At 34.6% G+C, this 12555-nt stretch overlaps 1 protein-coding gene across 5 annotated transcripts in view; it reads right to left on the minus strand.

Moving 5' to 3' along the window:
- The window catches only part of LOC128989674 (chloride channel protein 2-like), an 89391-nt gene that overhangs the window by 12736 nt on the left and 64100 nt on the right, over positions 1–12555 (minus strand). For 4 of the 5 annotated variants that reach the window (XM_054411649.1, XM_054411650.1, XM_054411652.1 and 1 more), the window contains exons 2-7: positions 5458–5731; positions 3691–3819; positions 2902–3035; positions 1708–1864; positions 928–1053; positions 494–578 (exon numbers count right to left, since the gene is read on the minus strand). In XM_054411649.1, the coding sequence (XP_054267624.1) occupies positions 494–578; positions 928–1053; positions 1708–1864; positions 2902–3035; positions 3691–3819; positions 5458–5731 (905 nt within the window). Of the gene's footprint in view, positions 1–493; positions 579–927; positions 1054–1707; positions 1865–2901; positions 3036–3690; positions 3820–5457; positions 5732–10840; positions 10911–12555 lie in introns of those variants that run through there. The other variant, XM_054411648.1, reaches the window with a different exon arrangement.

Genomic DNA, 12555 nt, shown 5'->3' on the forward strand with positions numbered 1-12555 from the left:
GGCTGAAAATATGACCCCGAACAGTGGGTTTTAAATAGGGTCTGTGTATGTGTCTGTATGTCTGTGTACAGAGCTACAGACTACAACTGTGGTCCGATTTTTATAACAGATCTGATATTTGACAAACATATGTATGTTTGTCTGAATGAATCATTTTTCGTTTAGTCTAATTACATTTTGGGAAAATTAGTAAGATACGCTTAACAAGAAACATAAAGAAATACATCTGTAGAGGAACATGTTGTGTGTAAATCAAATTCAGGTAGCCACTTGAATCACAAAAAGATTGGTGCTTCATCTATTTACAATAACTCTTTCAAGGTAAATTTGCTGGCACTACAACCAGGAATAATGTAATGGTTTACTTAATTTTTTTATTACAGAAATAAAACACTTCAGATACTCTCTACCAGTTTTCTAATAAACATGCTAAAAACACAGTTTTATTAAAAAAGTAAGTCATAGAATCCTCGCCCTTTATCGATTAACTTACCCCATTAAAGAATAGACTACGAGTTCTTGCGGGTCAAAGGGGAAGTCCATTGTAAAGTTGGTCTGAAAGAACGCCTTTACAGTGTCTGAAAAACATTTCAATACCGTAATTATTCTGAGAGAAAGATATACAATCAACAGCTAGATTGTAAAACACTAACACTAACAAAAACTATTGTCTATATACGCATATTTAGAACTATTTACACACACCGTCACCATCATGGTCTGATAGTTGTTATTATTCCTCATATAAGCAGGAGGTCCTTCTTTTAATTTACGTAATTTCCTGGATAGTATAAGAAAATCCCCTGATGATGCCACACAATCTGACGAATTGTACATAGAGTAACATACAGCTATGACCCAAGAACAAATGCAACAACAATAAGGTAATTTACTACTTTAATATAATTTAAGTTCTCCAAAATTTACCTTCTTTCTGAAACCATACAGCTAGAAGTCTAAAAACTGTTGCTCCGCAAACTGCTGTAAAGAATCCCCTCCAGTAGTTTCTAACAGCGAAGTAAACGGTTGTGACTTCTATGCTGAACAGCACACCTGTAATATTGAGCACATATATGTGTTGTATTGTTAATGTGTGCATGTTAAAAAATGCTAATGGTAAACATAATTCACTCATCTTTGTCATAAAATTCACCCTGGGGTACCCTAGTCTTATGCAAATCTAATTTAATCTAAACTAATGGACATACAAGTATCCCATACAAATGTGCATGTGTGTTGCTTATTCTTGTTAAAGCATCGCTCAAAAACCTTTGCATTCTCAGTATAAATTTTTCCAAATGTGTATTTATGTAGATTTAAAAAAATTTAAATTTAAATAAAAAAATTTAAAAAAATGTCCAACAAAGTTTGATAACTATGATTGGTAACTTGGTAGGAACTACAAACAAAACCTTGAGAAAATTACTTGTTTAAATTTATTTCAAATTTGCAATCCATTGTTATTCATAGCCTATGGTTTTTCGATTGTTAGGTCTGTGAAGAAATTATGGCAGAAAGATAATATAGGCATGGGCGCAACAAAACCTTGTTTGTAATAAAACAGTCAGTAAGTAACGATGATGCGCGTGTATATGGTGGATAAAATTTAATTCACTTTTAAATGCTGATCTTTTCTGAATCTGTTTTAAAGTTTCTTTTTCCAAAATATAATTACAAAAGGACACTAGACTAAGAAAGGAAACTCACCTCCGATAGGAGCTCCGAAACAGCTGGCCACACCGACGGCGCAAGCCGCAGCCAACATTTCTGTGTTGCGGGACTCGTTCTCATATATTCCTTGAAACGAGGTGACTAGCTTCGACAACAATGTGGCTGCAATACTCGCAATGTGTACAAACGGACCCTGAAACAACCAACTTCAGAAAATCTGATCATCTAAAAAACAAAAATTTCAAAAAATTAAACGTACCGGTAAAGAGTTTCAGGTTCAAAATTGTTCACACATCCTAATCAACCAAGCTTTAAGTAGGATGAGATATATTACCTTTGACTATGAACAGTTCTACTCCCATAAGTTCTACTCAGATTTAGAATAAAAGTCAACATTCTTGAGTCAAGAACAGAGAGGGATGCTAAAGTAAATCTGATTTCTGTAGAATCTCGCAAAGTTATTAACCAAACCAATCTGGCAGGCTCCTCAATAATGTGTTACTGTGACAGATAACTAAATTACTTTTTTATACTTTTCTCTGCATTAGATTTAGAAATAGACAAGTATTTAATTACGACAAAACAACAATTAAATACAATCTACTAATGGTACTTCTATATTTTTCTCAATTTACTGGCTTAGGATGAAAAATCTGTATAAAATTTAAAAGAATACTCAAGCAATTCAACCATACATTATAAGTATGTGTGAAGATTGTTTCATTTTTAAAATTTATATTGTAAAGAGGGGTTTTCAATAATACACACGGACACATAATACATTTCTAAACTAAATACAGACATCAACCTAATGGACCAAACAGCTAAACCACTTCACCAAACATGCTACTGTACTTTTGGATTCCACTGATTTATAATGGGCCAACAAGAACAGTTTGTATTATATTGAGTGGACAACTTATATTCAATAAAGCATATATTAACCTGAGGAGCAAGGTTCTGCTGGCTGAGGTCTAGTGGTAAAGCGCAGGACTTCGAACCTCGAGAAACAGGTTCAAGTCCAACCAAACACCAATGGATTTTACTTAAGTGATATAATGCCGCAACCTCTAACCCTAGCCTGAAGTAATGTAGAAATTAGAAAACAATAACTTGCTAAAATATATAAAAATAATTTAATAAAAAAAATATAAAAATAATGTGTTTGTAAAACATTAGGACAACGAAGGCTGGCATGCATGTTAAGTATTGTTACTGCTAGTAAATCACCTCTTTACCCAATGGTAATCCACTGCCGAGAGTGGCAGTGAGACCGATCACTTTTGCCACCAGAGTGCGGAACGTGAGGTACTCTTTGAGGGAGACTCCACGTAAAATAGTCTTCATTTCCGGGATCCCAGAGCCTGCGGAAAAACGGTGAGTAAATCAGAGAACAGAGAAACAAAGTTTTAATTGTATGTCTTTTTGGTTAGTTGTGCTAAATAGAAATCAAGAGAAAAACTTGAGCAATTTTGTTTACAATTGCAATATGGATATACTTGAAACAACTTAATTTACTCTGGTGTAGATTTTATTGTGATGATGCCGAGGAAGTTAAAGCGTTTTGCGTTGTTTGTTTCTATCTAACCATCTATATCTATTACAGGTCATATAAAAAATGGAAAACATGGGAAAAACAAATAATGTGAAACGTCCAGAGAAGACAGTTCTTAAAATCATAAAAGAAAATAATTAAAATTGTGGCAAAAAAAGAATGAAAAGAAAAAGATGTTAAATCTTTTTTTTCTAGTAAGTGTTGTTCTTTTTCATAAAAAGAGTTCTGCAAGAATAGTGTAGGAATAACAGTTTATTGACTTCCAAATCAATAACCAGTTCGTACTCTATCCTTTCCACTCAATTATTTTTAAACCATAAGTATTATTATTTTTATTCTATCAATCTTATTGAATTATAATAGGCATATTAAAAAAAATTATTTTTATTAGTACAAAATTATTTTTATTCATTGTGAAAATGTTAATAATAATGAAAATAGGACTCCAAAAGTGATTGCTGTACCTATAGACTGCGGCGCTACAATGTGCACGAACCCGGCTGAGAAGAGAATTAGACAAACGGGCAACGACACCCAGGCCATGTAACGAGCAAACGGGTGGAACGCTAGGTCTCTGTATAGCCATATACGGCCTGAAACACACAAGAGAATTAGACAAACAGGCAGAGGCACACAGGCCATGTAACGAGCAAACGAATGGAACACTAGGTCTCTGTATAACCATATACAACCTGAAACACACAAGAGAATTAGACAAACAGGCAGAGGCACGCAGGCCATGTAACGAGCAAACGGGTGGAACGCTAGGTCTCTGTATAACCATATACGGCCTGAAACACACAAGAGAATTAGACAAACGGGCAACGACACCCAGGCCATGTAATGAGCAAATGGGTGGAACACTAGGTCTCTGTATAACCATATACGGCCTGAAGCACACAAGAGAATTAGACAAACGGGCAACGACACCCAGGCCATGTAATGAGCAAATGGGTGGAACACTAGGTCTCTGTATAACCATATACGGCCTGAAGCACACAAGAGAATTAGACAAACAGGCAGAGGCACGCAGGCCATGTAATGAGCAAATGGGTGGAACACTAGGTCTCTGTATAACCATATACGGCCTGAAGCACACAAGAGAATTAGACAAACGGGCAACGACACCCAGGCCATGTAATGAGCAAATGGGTGGAACACTAGGTCTCTGTATAACCATATACGGCCTGAAGCACACAAGAGAATTAGACAAACAGTCAGTGACACACAGGCCATTTCACGAGCAAACGAGTGGAACACTAGGTCTCTGTATAACCATATACAACCTGAAACACACAAGAGAATTAGACAAACAGGCAGAGGCACGCAGGCCATGTAATGAGCAAACGAGTGGAACACTAGGTCTCTGTATAACCATATACAACCTGAAACACACAAGAGAATTAGACAAACAGGCAGAGGCACGCAGGCCATGTAACGAGCAAACGGGTGGAACGCTAGGTCTCTGTATAACCATATACGGCCTGAAACACACAAGAGAATTAGACAAACGGGCAACGACACCCAGGCCATGTAATGAGCAAATGGGTGGAACACTAGGTCTCTGTATAACCATATACGGCCTGAAGCACACAAGAGAATTAGACAAACGGGCAACGACACCCAGGCCATGTAATGAGCAAATGGGTGGAACACTAGGTCTCTGTATAACCATATACGGCCTGAAGCACACAAGAGAATTAGACAAACGGGCAACGACACCCAGGCCATGTAATGAGCAAATGGGTGGAACACTAGGTCTCTGTATAACCATATACGGCCTGAAGCACACAAGAGAATTAGACAAACAGGCAGAGACGTATTGTCCACACACAAAATCAGTCATACACAAAATTTCAGTAACACTACATTATAGCTACACTATAACAGACACTATCATAATCGCTCAATTATTCAAGACAGCGGGACACATCTGGGTTTGGAATAATTTGAGATGACTTTTGTTTCTTTGTTAACTAAGATCAGATATTTCTTCAGCCAAGGCCATTTATTAAAATCCCAATAATTTAGCAGAATCTGGGTCAAGTTTCAAACCATCAAAATGCAAAAGGTTACTGACTCTTAGAAATAAGGTAAATAAATAAGGTAAATAACGGTATAATACTCAGGATTATACCGACGACCTTCAGATCATTTAAGTACGCTCACTATAACCAAACTACTGAGCTATAATAAAATTTCTCAACAAATAAGGCAGATTTCTGCCTCACCTTTGTTGCACATGCTGATCCCATGGTCCATGATGAAGCTGAGGAATGCCATGATGAGACCCAGCAGCGCCAGGAACACCCAGTCTTCTCCCAACTTGGCAAACGTGTGTTTCCAGACAAACCCCACCGCCGAGGCCAGCTTGGACGCACATTTTCCTCTGTATTTGTGCAGTTCTTCGTTGCGTATCCTCTCTTCTTTTCTCCTCTGTTTCTCTAGTTTTAGTGCTTCTTCTTTTGCAAACTCCCCTAGCTCTTTGGTATAGCGGCCATACATCTGAAACACCATGGTGAAATTAATTTGATGTTATGCATTGATTTCAAAAATGAAATGAGCTGTTTTAGTAAGATGATTTGGCGAAGGAAAAATGTGTAAAATACTAAATAAATGATTCATGAAGTTTACTTTAAAATTACACAGCTTGCATTGATTGGAAAAGAAACCTATTGGCTAATGTGTATTACATTTTATTTCTCATTTTACCCATGTTGATTTTGATTCTGATTTCCTGTAGAAGTAACAATAGGATAGGATGATAATTCTAGTTTAAGAAAACTTTTTATCACTCAATAAAGAATCACAAATGTTTTAAGATACTTAATTTTCCCAGGGCCGCATTTATCAATTTGTCTGATGGGCCCAGACCCAGGGGTACAAGGAAGAGAAAATGTTTTTCACAATGTAGGTGGAGAGAAACGCAATTATATCTCGGGCCCTTAGCAAATCACATGCAAACCGTGATTTTACCATTCTTGTAAATTATTGAGGTATTTTTTTATTGATAAGTTCACTTCTCAATGCCCAGACGAATTGTGCTCTTAGGACACTGACACTGAGCTACAAAACGAACAAGTCAATCTTAATTAAGAAACTCATTTCACCGCACAAAACTTATGCCAACGAATGATTGATTGTGAATAGAAGATTAACAGCCAGGAAACATTAATTACCACAATGAACCATCCATCACGCTATCTGTTCTTGCAAATTATTGTATAAGCCAAAAAGTTGGTTCTGTAGTAGATTTTTTGCTACAATGCTACAAAGTGCAAAACGTTGTTTTATGACAATTAATACTGTACACAATGTGTCAGATGCGAACTCTAACATTTGATCTTGAATGTTTAAAAAAAACCGGTCTTTCTAAAATATTTATTATCTGACTTTTAAATAAATAGTTTGATACTGCTGAATTTGAACTTTTAAAAATTTAGAAAGTAGTTAAATAAAAAAATAAAAAATAAACACAACTTATACATGTTAATCCTGTTTTTGTGTCCTGTCAATTTAGTTGAGTTTAAATATTGAAACGAATAGTTTCTTTTCAATAAATGAACATGTTTTAAGTCAAATTAAGGTCAGTGAGGGCTTTGCCTTTTATATATTTAGATTATGAAATGTAATTCAGTTACGGGACTCGTAGACAAACACTTTTTTCCTACAGTCACCCGACAAAGTTGGCTTCCTTGTACTGTTTATAGTACAGAAAGCTGCTAATTTCTGCATATTTATACTTTGCCGTACGGTTTATACTTTGTCGTACGGTTTATACTTTGCCGCACATCAGGATTCCAACGAAACAACACAAAACAGCGTGGTTCTATTATGCACATAATCCGTGTACGCTTGGAAATAGGTTGGCAACACTTAAAGATAATGATGAATGATAATATAATATAATGAGATAATAGTTTAATGAGCAGCTGATTGACTATTATAACTGCGATTTAACCTGTCATTTCGTGTTTATAGTTTCGATATTTCTGAACTTTCTGGACTTTTCTTTTAAACGTTTTTAAAACATTCCTACGATCTTAATAAACACGAAAATACCTTTAAAGCATTTTTTTAGGCGCGGAAACCACTTCAAATTACAAAAACATACGGAACTATATTCTCAAGTGGCGGAGCGCATTTCTTGCCGAGGAAAAATAGCGGAGTGATACGGACCGGGTACTACTTTCTCTAGGGCACCTATTTGTGTTGCCAGCTGAACCTAAAAACGTGTTGTATAGTGTTTGAAAGACTAATTATTTATTAATGTGTAACACGAGTGCAAAAGGCCTTTGCTGCATTCGAGATCATTTCGAACATTGCTAACTTTGCTAAACATTGCTCTCGTGTGCAGCAAAGTGCCACTTTGCCCACTAGTTACACAAATAGCCTAACTATTTCATTATTTAACTTATGCCTTAACCCATAACCGGGTGAAATATTTTCAAGTTTGTTAACTTCTTGTATGATCAACTTGGCCTTAATTTACTTGATTGCAAAATTTGTTTATCAAATTTCCAGTAAAAAAAAAACAATCTTTTACATAAAACACAAACAAAAAACTATAAACAAACAAACAAACAAACAAACAGACTATAAATTTGAGGCCGATATTTAATTGAGATAAGACATAAACTAGACTGCTGCAGAGTTGGTGTCTTGTAATATCACGGCACTAACAAATTCAAAACCTATAGGTATATTGGTGCATACTTGAAACTATTGAGAACATTTGCCTTATTTACGTTACAAAATCCCACAGAACACAGTGTATTTATTATGAACGACAAATTAAAATTCTCTACAGTCCATATTACCAGGTCATTGATACTAAATGACGACACAACTTCTCAGAACTTGTAAACCTTACCTTGACCACAAATTGAATTTACCTGCTTGACCACATTCATTTGCATACGTAAACCGCGAAATCGAGCCTACTGCTGGGGCTCAGGCCGATGCTAGCGATCTTTTAATAGCGATTAATCGAGGTTCTAATAGCTGTCAAAAAGGTGCTAAACCAAAATTGTTTTACTCCCATTATTCTTTGTGTTAGTTTTACCCGTTACGTATATAGGTTTACAGCAGGTACTACTGATGATTAATTTTGTTTATACAGTATTGTATTTTTTGTATCTTGTATGGTAAATAACATAATTAATTGTTATCAACGTACTGGTTACTGGTAGAAAGGGTTTTCAAGATAATATATTGTAATGTTTATTAAAATGTTTGGTTAAAAATTGTTATTATTTCATCCCATTAAATTAAGTCTGGGGATGAACATAAGTTACGATTTTCATCCACACTATAAACCATAAACCAGAGATCACTTTTAACGTAATTAATTATTTCAGCAATCCAAATACTAAACAACAAATTTCATAACGATTTTATGTTTTGATAAGCTATTATTTGCATTATTGAAACTGAATAATTGTGCTTTTGAAGGAACCAATTTGAGAACACAGTGCAAAACAAGAAAGAAAATACGCTAATTTTGGATATTTAAATTTATCTCACATGCGCGTTTGTTTGTAATCCAAGGAGCTGAAAAAGTGTACAGCTGTGTAACGTTGCAAACGTTGTGCAGGTAGCCAAAGAACAGCTGATCGAGCTAATAGGCGAGAACAGCTGACGACCCTTCATGTGTAACGGGGTCTGCGTATGTGGTTTATCTGACTATACCAATGTACAAAACTATAACCGTAGTAAACTTACTTATACTTGCTTTCATCTTTTCGCCAAAATTGATCAGCTGATGACAAGTAAACATATTGGGCTGTCCGCTTGGAGAGTAGTGTGTATTTATGACTTTTTACACTTTTTTGTAATTTCACAAATTTTAAAAATATTAAAATGAATTCAATTAAAGTGTACACCTTCACTTATATTCTGATATTATAACTGAAGGGTAATTTAAACGTTGTAAAATTTCTCCTTCAAATAAAAACAAAAACTTTTATTTCCGTCAAAGATCTTTGCTTGACATTAAACACTAAAAAAAAAACACTCTTTAAATTTTGTTATATAATGAGAAGTCGACTTGCAGTATCCAAAATAAATGGTAGAACTACCTTTGAAAGATTCCGCAAAACCAAAATCCGTAATTTAAATGGGTTTTAATGTCTACTGTGTTTTACTTGAGAGCTAAATTTAATTTAGAGGAAAAAAAATGTAAAATAAACATTTATAGTTATGAGATCATTTTAGTGATACGGTATTTAGTATTTGGCTGATATATGGTTACAATGAGGAAAGAATTACCTAGTTAAAGCTTTGTGTGGATGTAATAAATACATCTTCCAAAACATTCATTTACACTGTACTGTAAACTTTTAGAAGCCATTTCATATTGTTCCCTACAAAACTCGATCGAGAAATACGATTCTTGAACCAGGATTAAATACATTTTTCAATATACTTTTAGATAACTTTTGGAATTGAGATATTGTAAAACCAAATAAAAACCGATGACAATGCATTGTTTTGGGTGCGGGGCGAAAAATATGGAAAATTACAATATTACAGTAGTTTCCAATTAAGTTTGTAGAGTTTAACACATAACCCACAGCTATCCGACTTTAAAATGCATTATAGTGGCAAAAAACTAAAAAATATAAAGAATAGGACGTGAACTTATAAAAACAGTTTTTGCTCCATTTCTGTTGGCATTTTTGAGTGATGTAGGAAAACACATACAACACTTATTAATTATTTAAAATGCACAATGGTTGCAAAATAAAACAATAAACTATGACACAAAAACTTTAATTGTTTGCATGCTATTTTAATTTGCTTCTTATGTTTTACTACTGATTGTTCGGCATGAAAATATCATATACATGATAATGGTTGACATTAATCAAATTTCCAAATTTTACTACTACTTTGATATATTGGTTTTAGATACGAAAAAAATAAATCACTAATCAGAATATCCGATGAGTATTTTTGTTTTCTTTACTGTTTAAATAATCGTCAATCACAATAAGATATGCTTTAGGATGCTTAGTACAAAAGTCAACGGTTTTGTAAGTCTGCAAATTTAAATAGTTAAAATTATAACGTCGAGACGTCAGATTAGTTTCGAAATTTTATATGTTTTCTACTTTCATATACTTAGATATTAGATGGACGGTTGTCACTTTAATTATATACTATGAGAAGATATAAGATATTTGAGGCAAATCAACATCTGCAAAATCCAGTTTTATGCACAAAGACCAACATTAAGACATTTGGACGTATGATATTTTAATATAGTGTTGTCATACTTATTGCCATTAATTGCACAACAATACTTAGGCCTAAGTTGGAAGTAAATCGACATTTTTGCACACAATTTACACACCATTGAAATTGCGAAACAAACCAATCAACCAGTCTTTACCATTGGCATCTTTAGCGTGAATAAAACGCAAGGAAGGTACTATCGTTATTGAATCGAATTTGTCATACAAAACTGCAACATCCAATGTAGTTTTGAAAGGAAAAGTCAAACTACCACGACGTTCGATTAGTAATTCTGGTTCCTTCACTAGCGTTATCGGAGAGTGTAAGATACTTGAGATATTGTGATTTTTTGACTACACAATAGTCGTAACTTACGCAGTTGTGGTCGAAGAACACGGCGTTTTCCTCGTAATGAACATCACACCACATCTCCCGGTCCGTCGCGACGCACTGCTGTACCCGACGCCGCTATTCTGAGCATGGCGAGGTCCAGACCGACGCACTCACTGGCCTAGCACAATGTTTACAAACACCATGTGGCCTATATAGCATAAGTGGTAACAATCATTTTATTTTGTCTGCAAAATTGGAATTTTAGACTTTTTTGTAAAACGGTACATTTGCTATATAACGTTAACCTTACGTTAGACAACATCATTTTTGATATCCCAATGGTAAACGGAAGCTGGGTCCAATATGGTTTGGAATCGAACCAGCGACCTTCGGATTTAAAGGATGCACAATAGTCACTCGGTCTCCTAGATGATTATAAGTCGTAGATTGAAATTTTGAGGATATTGACAAACCGTGAATTTGTTTACCTTACACGCGTTTGGAACACTGTTTTGGACACTTAAACGTTCACATAATCAATCGTATTGTGGGAGATTTAAGATCTACTTCTGCTAAATTGTTGTCACGAAAGTGAAAAATAACTATTTAAAAGTGTAATGCCAATGTTTGAGAATAGGCCTAGTTTAGTCATGATAACCTAGTTGACGAAAGAAATTAAAGTGCTGGCAAATCTCTCATAAAAAATGCACTGTTCATGCATTTAGCACATTTAAAGGCGAACGTTAGACAATTATTATTGTAGAATGTCACATACCATACAGTCTTCTTTACAGAACTGAATTCATTGGGCAAATATTTCGTGAAACACTCAGGTTTGAGTTTTCCCCTTGAAAATGAAATTCTATAGAAATCAAGAGAAAATATGCACAAAAAAATCATTGAACAATTGAACTAATCAATCATAATCTCTGATACTGTTGTATTGTTTTTTCATGTCAAAGTCTTATAGACCAGTGAACGGTTTAATTACTGTACTTGAAACACATTTGTGATTTTAGTTGATATATTTATTTCAATCGGTCCTACTTCTTCACAGAAAATTCGTTGAAACTTTGTATTGTACTGTTGTTTAGTTAATATAAATTCAATAATGTTAAAAGTTTCCAATTAAAAATACTTAGAATGTAATTGTTGTGGGGGCTATGAACAGTTTTACTAGTTACCGTTAAACAAATTTACTAAATGGTTAATTTAAATTTTAAAATCAGTAGAATCTAAAAATTGAGGTTAGTGGTTGAAATATGGACATTAGAGGTTGTGAATATGGAGATGGCACGAATGGATGAAGACCATTGTTATTGAATTTTGCGTCTGAAAATTATCTGAACATTTTGCATTCTCATACTCTAACCGTGACACAACCCTCAGAAAGTCAACTTGAAATAAAATAAGGTGATACTTGAAGTAATTTAAGTTATAATTTTAACATCCAAATATTGTTTTAAATCTTGTTTAAGACTCCTGGCAAGGCATTCATGTTTAATTAGGCCACGCACCACCTCATTCGCCAAAGAGGCCGACTGTATTGGTGTGTGCAGAAATAAATCAAACTGCCTAAACAACAAAGTGGATGGAAATAACATTGTCACGCAGCCATACACATTAGCTACTGAACTGACCTTCCTATTGTTTATATGTTGAGCAGCCTGGCCTGACATAGGGTTGATTGCCACATCAAATATAATGCTCGTTTATTATTTAGTTGCTCATGTGGTATTATGCTGGATGATACTTTA

This window comes from Macrosteles quadrilineatus, unplaced genomic scaffold, assembly GCF_028750875.1.
Source record: "Macrosteles quadrilineatus isolate MER2022 unplaced genomic scaffold, UCM_ALF_1.0 Scaffold_3__2_contigs__length_128488019, whole genome shotgun sequence".
Taxonomy (NCBI): Eukaryota; Metazoa; Arthropoda; class Insecta; order Hemiptera; family Cicadellidae; genus Macrosteles; species Macrosteles quadrilineatus.